Source organism: Salvelinus fontinalis, chromosome 21 (genome assembly GCF_029448725.1).
Source record: "Salvelinus fontinalis isolate EN_2023a chromosome 21, ASM2944872v1, whole genome shotgun sequence".
Classification (NCBI taxonomy): Eukaryota; Metazoa; Chordata; class Actinopteri; order Salmoniformes; family Salmonidae; genus Salvelinus; species Salvelinus fontinalis.
Window position 1 is genome coordinate 49,123,498 of NC_074685.1, and position 25,991 is coordinate 49,149,488.

At 52.8% G+C, this 25,991-nt stretch overlaps 1 protein-coding gene across 5 annotated transcripts in view; it reads left to right on the forward strand.

Moving 5' to 3' along the window:
• The window catches only part of LOC129819054 (ras-specific guanine nucleotide-releasing factor RalGPS1-like), a 273,360-nt gene that overhangs the window by 239,099 nt on the left and 8,270 nt on the right, over positions 1 to 25,991 (forward strand). For 3 of the 5 annotated variants that reach the window (XM_055875572.1, XM_055875570.1, XM_055875574.1), the window contains 3 exons: positions 369 to 436; positions 15,248 to 15,377; positions 15,614 to 15,762. In XM_055875572.1, coding sequence (XP_055731547.1) covers positions 369 to 436; positions 15,248 to 15,377; positions 15,614 to 15,762 — 347 coding nt within the window. The remainder of the gene's footprint in view (positions 1 to 368; positions 437 to 15,247; positions 15,378 to 15,613; positions 15,763 to 25,991) is intronic. The other 2 variants (XM_055875573.1, XM_055875575.1) reach the window with 1 other exon arrangement.

A 25,991-nucleotide genomic window follows, 5' to 3' on the forward strand; every position in this document is an offset into this window, starting at 1 on the left:
TGGCAAGGATTTCTGTCACACGTATTAAATCAATACTCCTACTAAAAAGGGAGACATTGTTATCCATTGCTATGGGCTTATAAATAGGGCTCATTCAAAAGCTATGATTTCACAAGCTGTGATATCACAAGCTATGATCTCACAAGGTATGATATCACAAGCTATGATTTCACAAGCTATGATTTCACAAGCTATGATTTCACAAGCTATGATATCACAAGCTATGATATCACAAGCTATGATATCACAAGCTATGATATCACAAGCTATGATATCACAAGGTATGGTGAGTGAGTCAAGCAGTGGATTTGAGGTATATGAATAGTGAGTGTCCTCCGGTTGCTGACCACATGGTTCTGTTGTTGCAGGCTTTCTCTGAAGATCGAACCCATGCACGGCTCCCCGCGCATGGCCTCATCCAAGGAAGACCTAGCAGGTAAGACCCGTGTGTGTGTATATCTGTGTTTGTGTGTCCGTTTAAATACTATTGGGTTTTAGAGCCTTGTACGCACGTCCCTTTCCTTCTAGCCAACCTTTCACATCCCCTTTCCTTCTGACCAACCTTTCACGTCCCCTTTCCTTCTAGCCAACCTTTCACATCCCTTTCCTTCTGGCCAACCTTTCACGTCCCTTTCCTTCTGACCAACCTTTCACGTCCCCTTTCCTTCTGACCAACCTTTCACGTCCCCTTTCCTTCTAGCCAACCTTTCACGTCCCTTTCCTTCTGACCAACCCTTCACGTCCCTTTCCTTCTAGCCAACCTTTCACGTCCCCTTTCCTTCTAGCCAACCTTTCACGTCCCCTTTAATTCTAGCCAACCTTTCACGTTCCTTTCTCTCTGGCCAACCCTTCACGTCCCTTTCCTTCTAGCCAACCTTTCACGTCCCTTTCCTTCTAGCCAACCTTTTACGTCCCTTTCCTTCTAGCCAACCTTTCACGTCCCTTTCCTTCTAGCCAACCTTTCACGTCCCTTTCCGTCTAGCCAACCTTTCACGTACCTTTCCTTCTGGCCAACCTTTCGGGAAGAATGCCTTGAAAAAGAAATTAAAAAAAAGCAAGGTTAAGCACCGAGCAAACTCAAAAGAATAAAGTTTCATTAACTTTCCCATCTCAATACATTTGGGGTTGGCTGTGCCCTGCAGATGACCCTCAAACTATGAGTTGGGGGCGGGTGGGGGGTGGGGGGGGGGGGGGGCGAGACCCTGTCCCAGCATGCAACAAGGTTTTCAGCTTGGCCCCACCTGAGTGTTTACGCCATGGCAGCATGAGATCACTGGCTACCAATCCCGGCAAACCTCTCAGGGTTGAGTTATTGCGAGGCCCTGGAGTGCCGGCGAGGGCCAGCCCTGGTTGAGTCATTCCATTTGGATTGGAGGGAGAAGGGAAACAAGCGCAGCACTGGCCTGGCTGCTCCAGAGTGGGCTGAAACAACACAAGCAGGCCCCCCCCCCCCCCCACCCACCTCCACGCCGACCCATTCAGAGCCTTCCTCTTTTTGTCTTTTCACTCTTTCTTGTACAACCTCTGTCTCTTGGCTTCTATCTCCGCCCCTCTGTTGTCTTTCCCACTGTACTCTGAGGTCATCTATAGAGTCAGGGTGTTACAATTAGCCCGCATGCTATCTGAGTTTAATCCACGTCAAGGGCAGCAGACAAAATAAGCAGTGATTTTGAAATGCTCCATGTGGACAGATGTTACAGGGAATGGGTTCCTTTACCTTGATTTCCTGACCTTCCTTTTCTTTCCTCTGTCTGTTGACCGGGAGAGTGTTAAGGGTGATGTAATGGGTTTGGAATTGCTCCAGAGGGATGTGGGTTGGAGGAATAGAGAGAGCACGGAATGGTGGGGGGGGGGAAAGAAAGGTTGCAGGGGGAGTGTGCGTGTGAGAATGACTCTTCATTCACAGGGAGTAGACAGTGATTGCGTACAGGCTAAACAATGGCAACATTAAATCAATTGACGGCTTCCTTCTGTTATGAAGGCACTGTGTGTGTGCGTGTGCGTGTGCGTGTGTGCGTGTCTGCGTGTGTGCGTGTCTGCGTGTGTGTGTGCACGTGTGTGTGCACGTGTGTGTGCACGTGTGTGTGCACGTGTGTGTGCGCGTGTGTGTGTGTGTGTGTGTGTGTGTGTGTGTGTGTGTGTGTGTGTGTGTGTGTGTGTGTGTGTGTGTGTGTGTGTGTGTGTGTGTGTGTGTGTGTGTGTGTGTGTGTGTGTGTGTACAGTGCCGTGAAAAAGTATTTGCTCCCTTTCAGATGTTCACCCAAAACCTAATATTATATACATGGAACCTGAGTAGACAAATAACACAACATACTTCTTTCATACTTTTATCATTTATTTAAAAAGCAAAGTTATGCAATAACCAATACCCCCTTTCACTTAATAACTGGGTGTTCTACTTTTAGCTGTAACGACTCCAACCAAATGCTTCCTGTAGTTGTTGATCAGTCGCTCACGTCGCTGTGGAGGAATTTTGGCCCACTCTTCCATGCAGAACTGCTTTAACTCAGAAACATTTGTGGATTTTTGACCATGAACTGCTAATTTCAGGTCCTGCCACAACATCTCAATCAGGTTTAGGTCTGGACTTTGACTAGGCCATTCCAGAACTTTATTTTCAGCCATTCTGATGTAGACTAGGATCTATTTAACCGGTCGTAAGCTGTTTTTTTTGTCACGCTTGGTGATCATAACTAAGAGGAAATGCATATCACATGTGGCGTTCCACAAGGTTCCATTTTGGGTCCGGTACTGTTCAGTTTATATATGTTTATATACCCCTTGGCAGCGTTTTTAGAAAGCACAGCTTTGATTTTCACTGCTACGCAGACGATACACAACTTTACATTTCTGTGTCAGCAGAGGATTTTAGCTCCACGGAGAAATTATTTGACTGTATTAGTGATTTTAAATACTTGGATGGCTCACAACTTCCTCCAGCTAAATCAAGACAAGACCGAGGTACTTATTGTTGGAGCCAAAGCACAGAGAGAGAATTAGGCCTCACATTTTAATTCATGGGCAATAAAGATAAAACACCAGGTAAAAAAAACCGAGCTGTTATTTCAGATTCTTAACTCAATTTCGAAATCACACATTACGAATGTGAACAAAATAGCTTTTTACCACCTGAGGAACATTGCCAAGGTGCGGACGTTTCTCTCTCAGGCTGATAGAATTCATTCTTAGATTCTTCTATTGGTTTATAAATCAACCCACGAGTGTGCATCCCAATACATGTCAGACATCCTTTTAAGTTATGTACTCAGTAGATTCCTCAGGTCCTCTGGCACTGGCCTTTTAACTATCCCAAAACTTAAGACCAAGAGACATGAAAAGGCATCCTTTTAAGTTATGTACTCAGTAGATTCCTCAGGTCCTCTGGCACTGGCCTTTTATCTATCCCAAAACCTAAGACCAAGAGACATGAAAAGGCATCCTTTTAAGTTATGTACTCAGTAGATTCCTCAGGTCCTCTGGCACTGGCCTTTTAACTATCCCAAAACCTAAGACCAAGAGACATGAAAAGGCATCCTTTTAAGTTATGTACTCAGTAGATTCCTCAGGTCCTCTGGCACTGGCCTTTTAACTATCCCAAAACCTAAGACCAAGAGACATGGAAAGGCATCCTTTTAAGTTATGTACTCAGTAGATTCCTCAGGTCCTCTGGCACTGGCCTTTTAACTATCCCAAAACCTAAGACCAGGAGACATGGAAAGGCATCCTTTTTAAGTTATGTACTCAGTAGATTCCTCAGGTCCTCTGGCACTGGCCTTTTATCTATCCCAAAACCTAAGACCAAGAGACATGAAAAGGCATCCTTTTAAGTTATGTACTCAGTAGATTCCTCAGGTCCTCTGGCACTGGCCTTTTAACTATCCCAAAACTTAAGACCAAGAGACATGAAAAGGCATCCTTTAGTTACTATGACCCCAGCCTCTGGAATAGCCTGCCAGAGAACCTGAGGGGGCCCAAAACTGTGGACATTTTTAAGAGACATTTTATGTTTATTCCTGATTAAATATTTCACTTTTTATTTTCATTGTTTTTATTCGTTTTTTTTCCTGTGAAGCACATTGTGTTGTCCGTCTCTGAAATGTGCTATAAATAAAGCTTGATGTGATGTGATTAGTGTGTTCTGGATCATTCTCTTGCTGCATGACCCAGCTGCTCTTCAGCTCACGGATGGCTAGCCTGACATTCCCCTTTAGAGTTCTCTGATACTGAGCATAATCCATTACTGTGAGAGACGGATCAACAACAGCAGGAAGCGTTTGGTTGGAGCCATTGTAGCTACAAATGGCACAACCAGTTATTGAGTGTTAAGGGGGCAATTACTTTTTTGAGGTGTTGCATAACTTTGTTACTTTAATCATTTATTTAATTATCAACATTTTGTGTTATTTGTTCACTCAGGTTCCCTTTATCTGATATTATGTTTTGATTGAAGATCTGACCATATTCAGTGTCAGAAATACGCAAAAATAGAGAATATGAAAGGGTGAAAAGAGTGTGTGTGAGGGGGTATATGGTGGGGATATAAGGGGGCGTGTGTGTATGGGGGGGGGGGGGGGGGGTGTAGGGGTGTGTGGGGGTGTAGGGAATGTGTATGGCGGGGGGGGGGGGGGTGTAGACGAGCTATATTGAAACAGGTGAGTCTATAAGGACTACATTCTGTCCTGGGATAATGGGCTCTTACCAGGACTACATTCTGTCCTGGGATAATGGGCCCTTACCAGGAATACATTCTGTCCTGGGATAATGGGCCCTTACCAGGACTACATTCTGTCCTGGGATAATAGGCTCTTACCAGGACTACATTCTGTCCTGGGATAATGGGCCCTTACCGGGACTACATTCTGTCCTGGGATAATGGGCTCTTACCAGGACTACATTCTGTCCTGGGATAATGGGCCCTTACCAGGAATACATTCTGTCCTGGGATAATGGGCTCCTACCAGGACTACATTCTGTCCTGGGATAATGGGCCCTTACCAGGACTACATTCTGTCCTGGGATAATGGGCTCTTACCAGGACTACATTCTGTCCTGGGATAATGGGCCATTACCAGCCTGCCAGTCTTCCCAAAGAGGAAAAAGAGGGCTAAAGGAATGGGGGCAATGCATTATGGGTAGGAATAAGTATGGTACAGCATGCATTTAATACAAACAAAAGTAAAAGGGAATGTTTAAGTCAATGTCTAAAGTGTTTTATGTGGGAACTTTTACTACGTTTTATTCTATTTATATCAACTGATGGAGAAGTTTGAGAGGATTCAGAGAACGTTTGGTATGGAAGTATACTGAGGCTGTACACGTGCTGTAGAAATAGCCGTGTGTAATCCACAGTCGGTTAATTCCAGAGAATTCCGTTTTATTGTTTTGTGTTTTAGTATTACGTTTTATTTGCGCTCACTGTCACACAATGAACCCGGACGGGGACAGCCAATGGTGAGACATTTCCTTCTGCGCTCATTAAGGAAGCAGCTAAAAGTAGTCTAATAGCACTGTTGCCATCACTCAGCAACCAGACCCCAGGAATGTAACAAAAGGGTATCTTTTTTTCCATGTCCCAGTGGTCTAATCTCAGCGGTCAGGGACCAAGTTATGGAGATGTATTTATCAGGGTTGCCACGGTAACCTGCAACTTCTGTTTTCTCCCCATCTTTTTTTTTTTTTTTTTTTAGTTCTAACACATTTTATTTTCATTACAAGGCCAGAAAGAAATGTGCAGGATATTCAGATTTTATAGCTTGATTACCACATCGACACAGACAAGTAGGAGCAACCAATGCTGTTGTTTCTGACCAGGACTGTAAGACTGTGGTAGCACACTGAACTCAAAGCCTATTCATTTTTAGCTTCGGAAGCTAATGCAAGCCTTCAGATTTCAGGCAAGGTTAGTCATTATCACATAAGCAGCATGGTTCACTGAACAGACTCTGTAACATGAGTGAAAAGAAACACTGTGCCACACAATCAAATAGTAATGTTACCATCTTGCCTTTGTAAAAAAAGCCGGACATTATGTAGAGCATGTTGTTAAGTAGGCAAAACTTGGAGGACTTGGAAAGCGTTTATTACCTAAGCCCTTTCCCCTATTGTTGACACCTTTTATAGATTACTGGAATTGTTTTGTGATATCGATATTCAAAAAAGGGGAAATTAATGAATTGCCAAAGGGACTGGAAAACATACCTGACAGACAACGTGAAAAGATATAATCACGGATCAAGTGGCCGTGCCCCATCAAGGAAGGGTTTCCCATCGAGGGACAATGAGGGTTTCCCATCGAGGGACAATGAGGGTTTCCCATCGAGGAAAGGTTGGGGGATTTCCCACCGAGGAAAGGTTGGGGGGGGTTCCTATCGAGCAAGGCTTGGGGGGGGTTCCCACCGAGCAAGGGTTGGGGGGGTTCCCATCAAGCAAGGCTTGAGGGGGGGGGGGGGGGGGGTTCCCCATTGAGCAAGGGTTACGGGTTTCCTATCGAGGAAGCCACTAGGTGACATCAGAAGTAGCCATATGATCATTTCATGATGGTGGTAATACTAGCCATCACATGGACTAGGGATGTGTCCTCCACTGTGTCCTGATTTGGTTTGGAATTACATAACATGCCAGAGAAAGTCTCTGGTTCCTGGGTCAGTTCTCCATTTTGTCAGCAAGCCCGTTACACCAACAGCATACAAGCCCTGCACGCCCAGAGCCAATGGGATGAGGTATAGCGTTACTCAATCGCTCCGTACACAACAAGGGCAAAACAACATGACAGAATCCAGAAGAGACCGCTGCACGCACACACACACACACTCACAGGCTCAAAAACATATACGCACATTGGACAAAGTATCTCGTGATTATCCAAAATAATATGCAGCACACATTCTTGAAATGGTTTAAAACGAGCTTCATTTATATCATGCATGCCAGCTGTTACATGGCATGAAACCCACAGAACATCACATCTTCCTATCAGCAACAACGGTACACACACACACACACACACACACACACACACACACACACACACACACACACACACACACACACACACACACACACACACACACAGAGAGAGAGACTTGTACAAATACCTCTCAAAACATGAGCGAGCACACATGCTTTGAATATACCAAACAGACACTCACACAGAGTGTAATATATTGAACATTCTAGTGACTGGTCCACACTCACACAGTGTATTATGTTGAACACTCCACTAACTGGCCCTCACACAGTGTATTATATTGAACACTCTACTAACTGGCCCTCACACAGAGTGTATTAATTATATTGAACACTCCACTAACTGGCCCTCACACAGAGTGTATTAATTATATTGAACACTCCACTATCTGGCCCTCACACAGTGTATTATGTTGAACACTCCACTAACTGGCCCTCACACAGAGGGTATTATATTGAACACTCCACTAACTGGCCCTCACACAGAGGGTATTATATTGAACACTCCACTAACTGGCCCCCACACAGAGTGTATTAATTATTATGAACACTCCACTAACTGGCCCTCACACAGTGTATTATATTGAACACTCCACTAACTGGCCCTCACACAGAGGGTATTGTATTGAACACTCTACTAGCTGGCCCTCACACAGAGGGTATTATATTGAACACTCCACTAACTGGCCCTCACACAGAGTGTATTATAGTGGGGCAAAAAAGTATTTAGTCAGCCACCAATTGTGCAAGTTCTTACACTCAAAAAGATGAGAGAGGCCTATAATTTTCATCATAGGTACACTTCAACTATGACAGACAAAATGAGGGGGAAAAAATCCAGAAAATCACATTGTAGGATTTTTTATTAATTTATTTGCAAATTATGGTGGAAAATAAGTATTTGGTCAATAGCAAAAGTTTATCTCAATACTTTGTTATATACCCTTTGTTGGCAATGACAGAGGTCAAACGTTTTCTGTAAGTCTTCACAAGGTTTTCACACACTGTTGCTGGTATTTTGGCCCATTCCTCCATGCAGATCTCCTCCAGAGCAGTGATGTTTTGGGGCTGTTGCTGGGCAAACATAGACTTTCAACTTCCTCCAAAGATTTTCTATGGTGTTGAGATCTGGAGACTGGCTAGGCCACTCCAGGACCTTGAAATGCTTCTTATGAAGCCACTTCTTCGTTGCCCGGGCGGTGTGTTTGGGATCATTGTCATGCTGAAAGACCCAGCCACGTTTCATCTTCAATGCCCTTGCTGATGGAAGGAGGTTTTCACTCAAAATCTCACGATACATGGCCACATTCATTCTCTCCTTTACACGGATCAGTCGTCCTGGTCCCTTTGCAGAAAAACAGCCCCAAAGCATGATGTTTCCACCCCCATGCTTCACAGTAGGTATGGTGTTCTTTGGATGCAACTCAGCATTCTTTGTCCTCCAAACACGACGAGTTGAGTTTTTACCAAAAAGTTCTATTTTGGTTTCATCTGACCATATGACATTCTCCCAATCTTCGTCTGGATCATCCAAATGCTCTCTTGCAAACTTCAGACGGGCCTGGACATGTACTGGCTTAAGCAGGGGGACACGTCTGGCACTGCAGGATTTGAGTCCCTGGCGGCGTAGTGTGTTACTGATGGTAGGCTTTGTTACTTTGGTCCCAGCTCTCTGCAGGTCATTCACTAGGTCCCCCCGTGTGGTTCTGGGATTTTTGCTCACCGTTCTTGTGATCATTTTGACCCCACGGGGTGAGATCTTGCGTGGAGCCCCAGATCGAGGGAGATTATCAGTGGTCTTGTATGTCTTCCATTTCCTAATAATTGCTCCCACAGTTGATTTCTTCAAACCACGCTGCTTCCCTATTGCAGATTCAGTCTCCCCAGCCTGGTACAGGTCTACAATTTTGTTTCTGGTGTCCTTTGACAGCTCTTTGGTCTTGGCCATAGTGCAGTTTGGAGTGTGACTGTTTGAGGTTGTGGACAGGTGTCTTTTATACTGATAACAAGTTCAAACAGGTGCCATTAATACAGGTAACGAGTGGAGGACAGAGGAGCCTCTTAAAGAAGTTGTTACAGGTCTGTGAGAGACAGAAATCTTGCTTGTTTGTAGGTGACCAAATACTTATTTTCCACCATAATTTGCAAATTAATTAATTAAAAATTCCTACAATGTGATTTTCTGGATTTTTTCCCCTCATTTTGTCTGTCATAGTTGAAGTGTACCTATGATGAAAATTACAGGCCTCTCATCTTTTTAAGTGGGAGAACCTGCACAATTGGTGGCTGACTAAATACTTTTTTGCCCCACTGTATATTAAACACTCCACTAACTGGCCCTCACACAGAGGGTATTATATTGAACACTCCACTAATTGGCCCTCACACAGAGTGTATTATATTGAACACTCCACTAACCTGCCCTCACACAGAGTGTATTATATTGAACACTCCACTAACCTGCCCTCACACAGAGGGTATTATATTGAACACTCCACTAACTGGCCCTCACACAGTGTATTATGTTGAACACTCCACTAACTGGCCCTCACACAGAGGGTATTGTATTGAACACTCTACTAACCTGCCCTCACACAGTGTATTATGTTGAACACTCCACTAACTGGCCCTCATTGTGTCTTCTACTGAAGCTGTGTTTCCAGTGAACGTCCTCTAATAACAAACAGACATTGGACGTATTTGGAGACGAAAGACTCAGCCAAGGCCTAAGCACATGCCTCTCATTAACACGACGCTGCAGCCAGTTAGCCTTCACCACAAGGGGAAAACGTATGAGGGACACACGTGAAGTCCACATAGTCCCCTTGAGTCTGCCTAAAACCAGCTGACCGTCCAGACCGACTAGGGACCCCATGACTAGGGACCCCATGACTAGGGACCCCATGACTACGGTCCCCATGACTACGGTCCCCATGACTACGGTCCCCATGACTACGGTCCCCATGACTACGGTCCCCATGCGGCCACAGTAGAGTTTACGAGTTGAAGACGGAGCCGGGTACACGTGGCAAGGCATGCTTTCAGGATAACTTGTTAGACTGAGCGCTGCCCACACAGAAGCAGCTCTTCAAGTCTTAATTTGGGCAGTTGGAGGAAGTAGGAAGTAGATTGCTCCATTATGTGGAATCTGTATTTATTGTCAGATCCTTACTTTATGTACCGTAGGCTGCTACTTCTCAAGGGATTCTTTGCTTTGACCTGGTGTCCCTGATTTCATATAATTTCACAAAGGTTGCCTTGACTTTTTTCACAGTTTGTTACATTTCAGCCTTATTCTAAAATGGATTCATTTTTTATTTTTTTAATCCTCAGCACTCTTCACACAATACTCCATAATGACAGTGAAAAAAGGGTTTTAGAGATTTTTGAAAATCTATGAGGAAAAAAAATGAAAAAAAACAACATACCTTATTTACATAAGTATTCAGAACCTTTGCTATAAGACTCAAAATTGAGCTCAGGTGCATCCTGTTTACATTGATCATCCTTGAGATGTTTCTACAATTTGATTGGAGTCCATCTATGGTAAATTCAATTGATTGCACATGATTTGGAAAGGCACACAGCTGTCTATATAAGGTCCCACAGTTGACAGTGCATGTCAGAGCAAAAACCAAGCCATGAGGTTGAAGGAATTGTCCGTAGAGCTCTGAGACAGGATTGTGTTGAGGCACAGATCTGGGGAAGGGTACCAAAACATGTCTGCAGTATTTAAAGTTCCCAAGAACACATTGGCCTCCATCATTCTTAAATGGAAGATGTTTGGCACCACAAAGACTCTTCCTAGAGCTGGCCACCCAGCCAAACTGAGTAATTGGGGGAGAAGTGCCTTGGTCAGGGAGATGATCAAGAACCTGATGGTCACTCTGACAGAGCTCCAGAGTTCATCTGTGGAGATGGGAGAACCTTCCAGAAGGACAACCATCTCTGGAGCACTCTACCATAAAAGCCTGTGGTGGAGTGACCAGACGGAAGCCACTCCTCAGTAAAAGGCACATGAAAGCCCACTTAGAGTTTGCCAAAAAGCACGTAAAGGACTCTGACCATGAGGAACAAGATTCTCTGGTCTGATGAAACCAAGATTGAACTCTTTGGTCTGAAAGCCAAGCGTCACGTCTGGAGGAAACCTGGCACCATCCCTACGGTAAAGCATGGTGGTGGTAGCATCATGCTGTGGGGATGCTTTTCAGAGGCAGGGAGCCTAGTCAGGATTGAGGCAAAGATGAACAGAGCAAAGTACAGATAAGTCCTTGATGAAAACCTGCTTCAGAGCTCTCAGGACCTCAGAATGGGGTGAAGGTTCACCTTCAAACAGGACAACGACCCTATGCACACAGCCAAGACAACGCAGGAGTGGCTTTGGGACAAGTCTCTGAATGTCCTTGAGTGTCCCAGCCAGAGACCAGACTTGAACCCGATCGATCATCTCAAGAGAGACCTGAAAATAGCTGTGCAGCAACGCTCCCCATCCAACCTGACAGAGCTTGAGGGGATCTGCAGAGAAGAATGGGAGACAATCCCTTTCTTCATTATGGGTCAGTTATCTCTGTGTAGCCATACCCTTTTACTTGAAGTTTTACATTGGCCATATGACCAGCAGGAGAACGGTATTGTCTATAGCAGGAGAATAGTCTGGGTGTGTGGTTGTGGCTGATTTGAATGTATTCTACCGATTTGCAGGAACAGACTTCCAACATGAAAGACTAGCTAAGTGGGGGTACGTTAACGTGTGTTCCAACATGAAAGACTAGCTAAGTGGGGGTACGTTAACGTGTGTTCCAACATGAAAGACTAGCTAAGTGGGGGTACGTTAACATGTGTTCCAACATCAAAGACTAGCTAAGTGGGGGTACGTTAACGTGTTCCAACGTGAAAGACTAGCTAAGTGGGGGTACGTTAACGTGTGTTCCAACGTGAAAGACTAGCTAAGTGGAGTACGTTAATGTGTTCCAACATGAAAGACTAGCTAAGTGGGGGTACGTTAACATGTGTTCCAACGTGAAAGACTAGCTAAGTGGGGGTACGTTAACGTGTTCCAACATGAAAGACTAGCTAAGTGGGGGTACGTTAACGTGTTCCAACATGAAAGACTAGCTAAGTGGGGGTACGTTAACATGTGTTCCAACGTGAAAGACTAGCTAAGTGGGGGTACGTTAACATGTGTTCCAACGTGAAAGACTAGCTAAGTGGGGGTACGTTAACGTGTGTTCCAACGTGAAAGACTAGCTAAGTGGGGGTACGTTAACATGTGTTCCAACATCAAAGACTAGCTAAGTGGGGGTACGTTAACGTGTGTTCCAACGTGAAAGACTAGCTAAGTGGGGGTACGTTAACATGTGTTCCAACATCAAAGACTAGCTAAGTGGGGGTACGTTAACATGTGTTCCAACGTGAAAGACTAGCTAAGTGGGGGTACGTTAACATGTGTTCCAACGTGAAAGACTAGCTAATTGGGGGTACGTTAACGTGTGTTCCAACATGAAAGACTAGCTAAGTGGAGGTACGTTAACATGTGTTCCAACGTGAAAGACTAGCTAAGTGGGGGTACGTTAACATGTGTTCCTACATGAAAGACTAGCTAAGTGGAGTACGTTAATGTGTTCCAACATGAAAGACTAGCTCCCACACTCGTTCACACCAGTACCTGATTCACACTCCCGTTCAGACCAGTACCTGATTCACATTCCCGTTCAGACCAGTACCTGATTCACACTCCCGTTCAGACCAGTACCTGATTCACACTGTCGTTCAGACCAGTACCTGATTCACACTCCCGTTCAGACCAGTACCTGATTCACACTCCCGTTCAGACCAGTACCTGATTCACACACTGTCATTCAGACCAGTACCTGATTCACACTGTCGTTCAGACCAGTACCTGATTCACACTGTCGTTCAGACCAGTACCTGATTCACACTGTCATTCAGACCAGTACCTGATTCACACTGTCATTCAGACCAGTACCTGATTCACACTCCCGTTCAGACCAGTACCTGATTCACACTCCCGTTCAGACCAGTACCTGATTCACACTGTCATTCAGACCAGTACCTGATTCACACTGTCATTCAGACCAGTACCTGATTCACACTGTCATTCAGACCAGTACCTGATTCACACTCCCGTTCAGACCAGTACCTGATTCACACTCCCGTTCAGACCAGTACCTGATTCACACACTCCCGTTCAGACCAGTACCTGATTCACACACTCCCGTTCAGACCAGTACCTGATTCACACACTCCCGTTCAGACCAGTACCTGGTTCACTCCCGTTCAGACCAGTACCTGATTCACACTCCCGTTCAGACCAGTACCTGATTCACTCCCGTTCAGACTGCATCACACTGTGCTGGAGTTTATTCATTTGGCCCTAATACCAAGTTCAGCTGCAGGTACTTAGTCAAGACCAGTTAGCCTTTAAAAAGGAGATATAATGGGCCACACATGGAGAGCATTTAGCTCATTTAGCTGTGGGTCGGGAAGTATTTATTGACAAACAGAGCGTGGGATAGCAGGAAGGCTCTCATTTGTTGCTGCAGTTTGTTTACCATGGAATGTCATTAGAACCGGTAGGAGACGTAGCGAGAGGAGATTTACCATGAAAACATTATTAGAACCGGTAGGAGACGTAACGAGATGATATTTACCATGAAAACATCATTAGAACCGGTAGGAGACGTAGCGGGATGAGAAGCCCTCGACAGGCTGCATGGTGGTAAACCCAGACCCCTTCTCGACATGAACACGGGTCATTAACGTTTCACTATGACAGCCTGTGTCTAGACCTCTTTACTCCTCCAGACAGACTGATTGGCCAGAGACATATATATGGTCATTGTTTTTTCTCTCATCTTTGCGTGAGACATGGCCTATCCCCAAGTCTAGGTCCTGGAATCAAGACCAAAGTGAGCCGTGAAGTCGACACTGACCCCTCAGAGTTTGGGGTCACTGAAAATCACAACAAATTGGAAAAAGTCCAGTCTTTTTTAAGGATGGTTTTCGCTTCACTCATTGACTTTGATCCATGTTCTTGTAAGTTTAAGTTCCAACAGCAAATATTGTTGGCCGTGTTATCGTCCTTGTTTTGTAAATGTAAAACAGGCTCAAGTGTGTGTGGAGTTCTCTCCGACTGCAGTGCTGAGTTTAATCTGGTGATTTCATGACTAATTGAATGGCCCCTAGTGGGCTTTAGTGCGAAGCGCCACACAGAGGGGGAAACGAGACTTGAGTCATAGGTTCCACTGGCAGAGAAAGCACATGGCAACACCACATGTCGTCGCCAAGCCCACAAAGTCCCAGCAAGAGTGAAAACGTGGATAGGCTCATTATACAGCTGTTATCATACATGCAGTACATGGATGGATACTACACTCATCGCATGTGGATAGAGGCTAATTAAAACAGCAAACCATGTCTACGTGCTCAAACTACAACCCACCGACCCCACCTAGTGGGCCGATTCTGAATAACGTCAATGGCCTCTGTTCAGCACACTGGACTACAGTAGTTCAATCTATAGATACACTCTTCAAAATGGTTTGTGTGCACCCACAGCCTTAGTCCTCTAGCACACCCACAGCCTTAGTCCTCTAGCACACCCACAGCCTTAGTCCTCTAGCACACCCACAGCCTTAGTCCTCTAGCACACCCACAGCCTTAGTCCTCTAGTACACCCACAGCCTTAGTCCTCTAGCACACCCACAGCCTTAGTCCTCTAGCACACGCACAGCCTTAGTCCTCTAGCGCACCCACAGCCTTAGTCCTCTAGCGCACCCACAGCCTTAGTCCTCTAGCGCACCCACAGCCTTAGTCCTCTAGCGCACCCACAGCCTTAGTCCTCTAGCGCACCCACAGCCATCAATCATTTCATGAATGGAATTCATTTTCCAGGGTCAGAAGGTCAAATGGCAAAGGGTTTCTGAGATGTGTCGTCTACTCTTTGAACCGAGAGCAGAGTGCCCAACGACCGGTTGTGTTATTGTTGTTTTCTTCTAAACAGAGGTGTTTCTGTCCCGTGTCTCAGGTTCAGTGGGGGTGGGGGGGGGGGGGGGCGGGGTGTATGGGATAGTGTTAGCTCGAGGAGCATTTCGTGTTCCTATCTCTGTGCGTATTAGCGGAAAACAGCTGATTGGCCAAAAAGTGGGGCCAAGCTTTGTGCTTAATGACCAATGGTGGAGACTTGAGCGATTCTGACTTGTAAATACAAACCGGGACTCATTTTTTTACTGATGGCCTCTCGTTTTGCTCCTCCTCTCAGGTCCGTCTGATGTGTCTGCCTCTGTGAGGTACAACTACAGACGACCCACCTGTCCCGACGCCTCGGTGATGGTGCACATGCCCACCCCTCCCCCCTCTCGCCACAGGAAGAGCCACAGCCTGGGCAACAAGTGAGTGTCTGTGTGCCGTCCTTGTGTTTCAGTTCACTGAATATAATAAGATATCTCAGTACGTCTCCAATAGAGCGCAATGATTTGCCACATCACTACCATCTCTTATTCTCCCTCTGTGACTCTCTCACTCTCCCTCTGTTACTCTCCCTCTGTCACTCTCTCTCTGTCACTCTCTCTCCCCTCTCTCTCCCTGACTCTCTCCTTCTCCCCTATATTGCTCCATCTCCCCTTAGTATGATGGCGTATGGCATGGTGGAGAGTAAGAGCGCCACGTTCCCCATTGAGAAGCCACGCCACCTGCTGGATGACAGCTTCCTGGAGTCCCAGAGCCCAGCTCGAAATGACCCACACAGCATGGCCATATCTAACGGCATGTCTTTAGGTACCCCCCCCCCCCACCCCCCACCTCATACAACCTCAATACCACATGTTGAAAGATGTCCACAAAGCCTAACTTTTTAATTGCGCTTTTCTTGAAGTCTTGTCTGCAACATCTATTTTATAGTCTATGCCTCCAGAGCAGGGTATGCAGTCACGGAGTTAAATCTAGATTTCCACATTAAATTGTATTTCATGTTTTTGTCCTTACTTCAGCTTTTTCTTCTGGGCCCATCTTTTGTATTATTGTATTTCCCTCTGGGGGGGGGGGAATCTGATGCAAACTTTGTATTGATGCAAACACTTAGTTTAATGTGATGATGGTTCAGTCCAAAGTCGAAGTTTGTCCGACATTTCTCCAGAACTCAAAAGGAGTCTAATGGGTCTAAACAAGACCAAAACCAGTGGAAACAATAGACCTATGTCCGCTTTATAGAAATGTGTGTTTATACCGCACAAGATCAAATACTACAGCAGAGTCACATGTGAATAAGGATTACTAGTACCATCATGAGGCTCCCGAGTGGAGCAGCGGTCTAAGACACTGCATATCAGTGGGCTCCCGAGTGGAGCAGCGGTCTAAGACACTGCATCTCAGTGGGCTCCCGAGTGGAGCAGCGGTCTAAGACACTGCATCTCAGTGGGCTCCCGAGTGGAGCAGCGGTCTAAGACACTGCATCTCAGTGGGCTCCCGAGTGGAGCAGCGGTCTAAGACACTGCATCTCAGTGGGCTCCCGAGTGGAGCAGCGGTCTAAGGCACTGCATCTGTGGGCTCCCGAGTGGAGCAGCGGTTTAAGGCACTGCATCTCAGTGGGCTCCCGATTGGAGCAGCGGTCTAAGGCACTGCATCTCAGTGGGCTCCCGAGTGGAGCAGCGGTCTAAGACACTGCATCTCAGTGGGCTCCCGAGTGGAGCAGCGGTCTAAGACACTGCATATCAGTGGGCTCCCGAGTGGAGCAGCGGTCTAAGACACTGCATATCAGTGGGCTCCCGAGTGGAGCAGCGGTCTAAGACACTGCATATCAGTGGGCTCCCGAGTGGAGCAGCGGTCTAAGACACTGCATATCAGTGGGCTCCCGAGTGGAGCAGCGGTCTAAGACACTGCATCTCAGTGGGCTCCCGAGTGGAGCAGCGGTCTAAGACACTGCATATCAGTGGGCTCCCGAGTGGAGCAGCGGTCTAAGGCACTGCTTCTCAGTGGGCTCCCGAGTGGAGCAGCGGTCTAAGACACTGCATCTGTGGGCTCCCGAGTGGCGCAGCGGTCTAAGACACTGCATCTGTGGGCTCCCGAGTGGAGCAGCGGTCTAAGACACTGCATCTCAGTGGGCTCCCGAGTGGAGCAGCGGTCTAAGGCACTGCATCTCAGTGGGCTCCCGAGTGGAGCAGCGGTCTAAGACACTGCATATCAGTGGGCTCCCGAGTGGAGCAGCGGTCTAAGGCACTGCATCTCAGTGGGCTCCCGAGTGGAGCAGCGGTCTAAGACACTGCATCTCAGTGGGCTCCCGAGTGGCGCAGCGGTCTAAGACACTGCATCTCAGTGGGCTCCCGAGTGGAGTAGTGGTCTAAGACACTGCATCTGTGGGCTCCCGAGTGGAGCAGCGGTCTAAGGCACTGCATCTGTGGGCTCCCGAGTGGAGCAGCGGTCTAAGGCACTGCATCTCAGTGGGCTCCCGAGTGGAGCAGCGGTCTAAGACACTGCATCTCACTGGGCTCCCGAGTGGAGCAGCGGTCTAAGACACTGCATCTGTGGGCTCCCGAGTGGCGCAGCGGTCTAAGACACTGCATCTCAGTGGGCTCCCGAGTGGCGCAGCGGTCTAAGACACTGCATCTCAGTGGGCTCCCGAGTGGCGCAGCGGTCTAAGACACTGCATCTCAGTGGGCTCCCGAGTGGAGCAGCGGTCTAAGACACTGCATCTCAGTGGGCTCCCGAGTGGCGCAGCGGTCTAAGACACTGCATCTCAGTGGGCTCCCGAGTGGCGCAGCGGTCTAAGACACTGCATCTCAGTGGGCTCCCGAGTGGCGCAGCGGTCTAAGACACTGCATCTCAGTGGGCTCCCGAGTGGAGCAGCGGTCTAAGACACTGCATCTCAGTGGGCTCCCGAGTGGAGCAGCGGTCTAAGGCACTGCATCTCAGTGGGCTCCCGAGTGGAGCAGCGGTCTAAGACACTGCATCTCAGTGGGCTCCCGATTGGAGCAGCGGTCTAAGACACTGCATCTCAGTGGGCTCCCGAGTGGAGCAGCGGTCTAAGGCACTGCATCTGTGGGATCCCGAGTGGAGCAGCGGTCTAAGACACTGCATCTCAGTGGGCTCCCGAGTGGCGCAGCGGTCTAAGGCACTGCATCTCAGTGGGCTCCCGAGTGGCGCAGCGGTCTAAGACACTGCATCTCAGTGGGCTCCCGAGTGGGGCAGCGGTCTAAGACACTGCATCTCAGTGGGCTCCCGAGTGGGGCAGCGGTCTAAGGCACTGCATCTGTGGGCTCCCGAGTGGCGCAGCGGTCTAAGACACTGCATCTCAGTGGGCTCCCAAGTGGAGCAGCGGTCTAAGGCACTGCATCTCACCGAGGTGCTGGTCATGCGGTCCCTACAGCAGTGCTGGCCATGCGGTCCCTACAGAGGTGCTGGCCATGCGGTCCCTACAGCGGTGCTGGCCATGCGGTCCCTACAGCGGTGCTGGCCATGCGGTCCCTACAGAGGTGCTGGCCATGCGGTCCCTACAGAGGTGCTGGCCATGCGGTCCCTACAGAGGTGCTGGCCATGCGGTCCCTACAGCGGTGCTGGCCATGCGGTCCCTACCGAGGTGCTGGCCATGCGGTCCCTACAGCGGTGCTGGCCATGCGGTCCCTACAGCGGTGCTGGCCATGCCGAACCTATCGCGGTGCTGGCCATGCCGAACCTATCGCGGTGCTGGCCATGCCGAACCTATCGCGGTGCTGGCCATGCCGAACCTATCGCGGTGCTGGCCATGCCGAACCTATCGCGGTGCTGGCCATGCCGAACCTATCGCGGTGCTGGCCATGCCGAACCTATCGCGGTGCTGGCCATGCCGAACCTATCGCGGTGCTGGCCATGCCGAACCCATCGCGGTGCTGGCCATGCCGAACCCATCGCGGTGCTGGCCATGCCGAACCCATCGCGGTGCTGGCCATGCCGAACCCATCGCGGTGCTGGCCATGCCGAACCCATCGCGGTGCTGGCCATGCCGAACCCATCGCGGTGCTGGCCATGCCGAACCCATCGCGGTGCTGGCCATGCCGAACCCATCGCGGTGCTGGCCATGCCGAACCCATCGCGGTGCTGGCCATGCCGAACCCATCGCGGTGCTGGCCATGCCGAACCCATCGCGGTGCTGGCCATGCCGAACCCATCGCGGTGCTGGCCATGCCGAACCCATCGCGGTGCTGGCCATGCCGAACCCATCGCGGTGCTGGCCATGCCGAACCCATCGCGGTGCTGGCCATGCCGAACCCATCGCGGTGCTGGCCATGCCGAACCCATCGCGGTGCTGGCCATGCCGAACCCATCGCGGTGCTGGCCATGCCGAACCCATCGCGGTGCTGGCCATGCCGAACCCATCGCGGTGCTGGCCATGCCGAACCCATCGCGGTGCTGGCCATGCCGAACCTACAGCGGTGCTGGCCATGCCGAACCCATCGCGGTGCTGGCCATGCCGAACCCATCGCGGTGCTGGCCATGCCGAACCCATCGCGGTGCTGGCCATGCCGAACCCATCGCGGTGCTGGCCATGCCGAACCCATCGCGGTGCTGGCCATGCCGAACCCATCGCGGTGCTGGCCATGCCGAACCTATCGCGGTGCTGGCCATGCCGAACCTATCGCGGTGCTGGCCATGCCGAACCTATCGCGGTGCTGGCCATGCCGAACCTATCGCGGTGCTGGCCATGCCGAACCTATCGCGGTGCTGGCCATGCCGAACCTATCGCGGTGCTGGCCATGCCGAACCTATCGCGGTGCTGGCCATGCCGAACCTATCGCGGTGCTGGCCATGCCGAACCTATCGCGGTGCTGGCCATGCCGAACCTATCGCGGTGCTGGCCATGCCGAACCTATCGCGGTGCTGGCCATGCCGAACCTACAGCGGTGCTGGCCATGCCGAACCTACAGCGGTGCTGGCCATGCCGAACCTACAGCGGTGCTGGCCATGCCGAACCTACAGCGGTGCTGGCCATGCCGAACCTACAGCGGTGCTGGCCATGCGGTCCCTACAGCGGTGCTGGCCATGCGGTCCCTACAGCGGTGCTGGCCATGCCGAACCTACCGCGGCGCTGGCCATGCGGTCCCTACAGCGGCGCTGGCCATGCGGTCCCTACAGCGGCGCTGGCCATGCGGTCCCTACAGCGGCGCTGGCCATGCGGTCCCTACAGCGGCGCTGGCCATGCGGTCCCTACAGCGGCGCTGGCCATGCGGTCCCTACAGCGGCGCTGGCCATGCGGTCCCTACAGCGGCGCTGGCCATGCGGTCCCTACAGCGGCGCTGGCCATGCGGTCCCTACAGCGGCGCTGGCCATGCGGTCCCTACAGCGGCGCTGGCCATGCGGTCCCTACAGCGGCGCTGGCCATGCGGTCCCTACAGCGGCGCTGGCCATGCGGTCCCTACAGCGGCGCTGGCCATGCGGTCCCTACAGCGGCGCTGGCCATGCGGTCCCTACAGCGGCGCTGGCCATGCGGTCCCTACAGCGGCGCTGGCCATGCGGTCCCTACAGCGGCGCTGGCCATGCGGTCCCTACAGCGGCGCTGGCCATGCGGTCCCTACAGCGGCGCTGGCCATGCCGAACCTACCGCGGCGCTGGCCATGCCGAACCTACCGCGGCGCTGGCCATGCCGAACCTACCGCGGTGCTGGCCATGCCGAACCTACCGCGGTGCTGGCCATGCCGAACCTACCGCGGTGCTGGCCATGCCGAACCTACCGCGGTGCTGGCCATGCCGAACCTACCGCGGTGCTGGCCATGCCGAACCTACCGCGGTGCTGGCCATGCCGAACCTATCGCGGTGCTGGCCATGCCGAACCTATCGCGGTGCTGGCCATGCCGAACCTATCGCGGTGCTGGCCATGCCGAACCTATCGCGGTGCTGGCCATGCCGAACCTATCGCGGTGCTGGCCATGCCGAACCTATCGCGGTGCTGGCCATGCCGAACCTATCGCGGTGCTGGCCATGCCGAACCTATCGCGGTGCTGGCCATGCCGAACCTATCGCGGTGCTGGCCATGCCGAACCTATCGCGGTGCTGGCCATGCCGAACCTATCGCGGTGCTGGCCATGCCGAACCTATCGCGGTGCTGGCCATGCCGAACCTATCGCGGTGCTGGCCATGCCGAACCTATCGCGGTGCTGGCCATGCCGAACCTATCGCGGTGCTGGCCATGCCGAACCTATCGCGGTGCTGGCCATGCCGAACCTATCGCGGTGCTGGCCATGCCGAACCTATCGCGGTGCTGGCCATGCCGAACCTATCGCGGTGCTGGCCATGCCGAACCTATCGCGGTGCTGGCCATGCCGAACCTATCGCGGTGCTGGCCATGCCGAACCTATCGCGGTGCTGGCCATGCCGAACCTATCGCGGTGCTGGCCATGCCGAACCTATCGCGGTGCTGGCCATGCCGAACCTATCGCGGTGCTGGCCATGCCGAACCTATCGCGGTGCTGGCCATGCCGAACCTATCGCGGTGCTGGCCATGCCGAACCTATCGCGGTGCTGGCCATGCCGAACCTATCGCGGTGCTGGCCATGCCGAACCTATCGCGGTGCTGGCCATGCCGAACCTATCGCGGTGCTGGCCATGCCGAACCTATCGCGGTGCTGGCCATGCCGAACCTATCGCGGTGCTGGCCATGCCGAACCTATCGCGGTGCTGGCCATGCCGAACCTATCGCGGTGCTGGCCATGCCGAACCTATCGCGGTGCTGGCCATGCCGAACCTATCGCGGTGCTGGCCATGCCGAACCTATCGCGGTGCTGGCCATGCCGAACCTATCGCGGTGCTGGCCATGCCGAACCTATCGCGGTGCTGGCCATGCCGAACCTATCGCGGTGCTGGCCATGCCGAACCTATCGCGGTGCTGGCCATGCCGAACCTATCGCGGTGCTGGCCATGCCGAACCTATCGCGGTGCTGGCCATGCCGAACCTATCGCGGTGCTGGCCATGCCGAACCTATCGCGGTGCTGGCCATGCCGAACCTATCGCGGTGCTGGCCATGCCGAACCTATCGCGGTGCTGGCCATGCCGAACCTATCGCGGTGCTGGCCATGCCGAACCTATCGCGGTGCTGGCCATGCCGAACCTATCGCGGTGCTGGCCATGCCGAACCTATCGCGGTGCTGGCCATGCCGAACCTATCGCGGTGCTGGCCATGCCGAACCTATCGCGGTGCTGGCCATGCCGAACCTATCGCGGTGCTGGCCATGCCGAACCTATCGCGGTGCTGGCCATGCCGAACCTATCGCGGTGCTGGCCATGCCGAACCTATCGCGGTGCTGGCCATGCCGAACCTATCGCGGTGCTGGCCATGCCGAACCTATCGCGGTGCTGGCCATGCCGAACCTATCGCGGTGCTGGCCATGCCGAACCTATCGCGGTGCTGGCCATGCCGAACCTATCGCGGTGCTGGCCATGCCGAACCTATCGCGGTGCTGGCCATGCCGAACCTATCGCGGTGCTGGCCATGCCGAACCTATCGCGGTGCTGGCCATGCCGAACCTATCGCGGTGCTGGCCATGCCGAACCTATCGCGGTGCTGGCCATGCCGAACCTATCGCGGTGCTGGCCATGCCGAACCTATCGCGGTGCTGGCCATGCCGAACCTATCGCGGTGCTGGCCATGCCGAACCTATCGCGGTGCTGGCCATGCCGAACCTATCGCGGTGCTGGCCATGCCGAACCTATCGCGGTGCTGGCCATGCCGAACCTATCGCGGTGCTGGCCATGCCGAACCTATCGCGGTGCTGGCCATGCCGAACCTATCGCGGTGCTGGCCATGCCGAACCTATCGCGGTGCTGGCCATGCCGAACCTATCGCGGTGCTGGCCATGCCGAACCTATCGCGGTGCTGGCCATGCCGAACCTATCGCGGTGCTGGCCATGCCGAACCTATCGCGGTGCTGGCCATGCCGAACCTATCGCGGTGCTGGCCATGCCGAACCTATCGCGGTGCTGGCCATGCCGAACCTATCGCGGTGCTGGCCATGCCGAACCTATCGCGGTGCTGGCCATGCCGAACCTATCGCGGTGCTGGCCATGCCGAACCTATCGCGGTGCTGGCCATGCCGAACCTATCGCGGTGCTGGCCATGCCGAACCTATCGCGGTGCTGGCCATGCCGAACCTATCGCGGTGCTGGCCATGCCGAACCTATCGCGGTGCTGGCCATGCCGAACCTATCGCGGTGCTGGCCATGCCGAACCTATCGCGGTGCTGGCCATGCCGAACCTATCGCGGTGCTGGCCATGCCGAACCTATCGCGGTGCTGGCCATGCCGAACCTATCGCGGTGCTGGCCATGCCGAACCTATCGCGGTGCTGGCCATGCCGAACCTATCGCGGTGCTGGCCATGCCGAACCTATCGCGGTGCTGGCCATGCCGAACCTATCGCGGTGCTGGCCATGCCGAACCTATCGCGGTGCTGGCCATGCCGAACCTATCGCGGTGCTGGCCATGCCGAACCTATCGCGGTGCTGGCCATGCCGAACCTATCGCGGTGCTGGCCATGCCGAACCTATCGCGGTGCTGGCCATGCCGAACCTATCGCGGTGCTGGCCATGCCGAACCTATCGCGGTGCTGGCCATGCCGAACCTATCGCGGTGCTGGCCATGCCGAACCTATCGCGGTGCTGGCCATGCCGAACCTATCGCGGTGCTGGCCATGCCGAACCTATCGCGGTGCTGGCCATGCCGAACCTATCGCGGTGCTGGCCATGCCGAACCTATCGCGGTGCTGGCCATGCCGAACCTATCGCGGTGCTGGCCATGCCGAACCTATCGCGGTGCTGGCCATGCCGAACCTATCGCGGTGCTGGCCATGCCGAACCTATCGCGGTGCTGGCCATGCCGAACCTATCGCGGTGCTGGCCATGCCGAACCTATCGCGGTGCTGGCCATGCCGAACCTATCGCGGTGCTGGCCATGCCGAACCTATCGCGGTGCTGGCCATGCCGAACCTATCGCGGTGCTGGCCATGCCGAACCTATCGCGGTGCTGGCCATGCCGAACCTATCGCGGTGCTGGCCATGCCGAACCTATCGCGGTGCTGGCCATGCCGAACCTATCGCGGTGCTGGCCATGCCGAACCTATCGCGGTGCTGGCCATGCCGAACCTATCGCGGTGCTGGCCATGCCGAACCTATCGCGGTGCTGGCCATGCCGAACCTATCGCGGTGCTGGCCATGCCGAACCTATCGCGGTGCTGGCCATGCCGAACCTATCGCGGTGCTGGCCATGCCGAACCTATCGCGGTGCTGGCCATGCCGAACCTATCGCGGTGCTGGCCATGCCGAACCTATCGCGGTGCTGGCCATGCCGAACCTATCGCGGTGCTGGCCATGCCGAACCTATCGCGGTGCTGGCCATGCCGAACCTATCGCGGTGCTGGCCATGCCGAACCTATCGCGGTGCTGGCCATGCCGAACCTATCGCGGTGCTGGCCATGCCGAACCTATCGCGGTGCTGGCCATGCCGAACCTATCGCGGTGCTGGCCATGCCGAACCTATCGCGGTGCTGGCCATGCCGAACCTATCGCGGTGCTGGCCATGCCGAACCTATCGCGGTGCTGGCCATGCCGAACCTATCGCGGTGCTGGCCATGCCGAACCTATCGCGGTGCTGGCCATGCCGAACCTATCGCGGTGCTGGCCATGCCGAACCTATCGCGGTGCTGGCCATGCCGAACCTATCGCGGTGCTGGCCATGCCGAACCTATCGCGGTGCTGGCCATGCCGAACCTATCGCGGTGCTGGCCATGCCGAACCTATCGCGGTGCTGGCCATGCCGAACCTATCGCGGTGCTGGCCATGCCGAACCTATCGCGGTGCTGGCCATGCCGAACCTATCGCGGTGCTGGCCATGCCGAACCTATCGCGGTGCTGGCCATGCCGAACCTATCGCGGTGCTGGCCATGCCGAACCTATCGCGGTGCTGGCCATGCCGAACCTATCGCGGTGCTGGCCATGCCGAACCTATCGCGGTGCTGGCCATGCCGAACCTATCGCGGTGCTGGCCATGCCGAACCTATCGCGGTGCTGGCCATGCCGAACCTATCGCGGTGCTGGCCATGCCGAACCTATCGCGGTGCTGGCCATGCCGAACCTATCGCGGTGCTGGCCATGCCGAACCTATCGCGGTGCTGGCCATGCCGAACCTATCGCGGTGCTGGCCATGCCGAACCTATCGCGGTGCTGGCCATGCCGAACCTATCGCGGTGCTGGCCATGCCGAACCTATCGCGGTGCTGGCCATGCCGAACCTATCGCGGTGCTGGCCATGCCGAACCTATCGCGGTGCTGGCCATGCCGAACCTATCGCGGTGCTGGCCATGCCGAACCTATCGCGGTGCTGGCCATGCCGAACCTATCGCGGTGCTGGCCATGCCGAACCTATCGCGGTGCTGGCCATGCCGAACCTATCGCGGTGCTGGCCATGCCGAACCTATCGCGGTGCTGGCCATGCCGAACCTATCGCGGTGCTGGCCATGCCGAACCTATCGCGGTGCTGGCCATGCCGAACCTATCGCGGTGCTGGCCATGCCGAACCTATCGCGGTGCTGGCCATGCCGAACCTATCGCGGTGCTGGCCATGCCGAACCTATCGCGGTGCTGGCCATGCCGAACCTATCGCGGTGCTGGCCATGCCGAACCTATCGCGGTGCTGGCCATGCCGAACCTATCGCGGTGCTGGCCATGCCGAACCTATCGCGGTGCTGGCCATGCCGAACCTATCGCGGTGCTGGCCATGCCGAACCTATCGCGGTGCTGGCCATGCCGAACCTATCGCGGTGCTGGCCATGCCGAACCTATCGCGGTGCTGGCCATGCCGAACCTATCGCGGTGCTGGCCATGCCGAACCTATCGCGGTGCTGGCCATGCCGAACCTACAGAGGTGCTGGCCATGCCGAACCTATCGCGGTGCTGGCCATGCCGACCGTGTGTAGTTCACGGCAGTGTGAACTCATCTGAAATTGTCTGACAAACATTGATTTTGGAGTGAACTTTCACTTTAAGCTGTGTA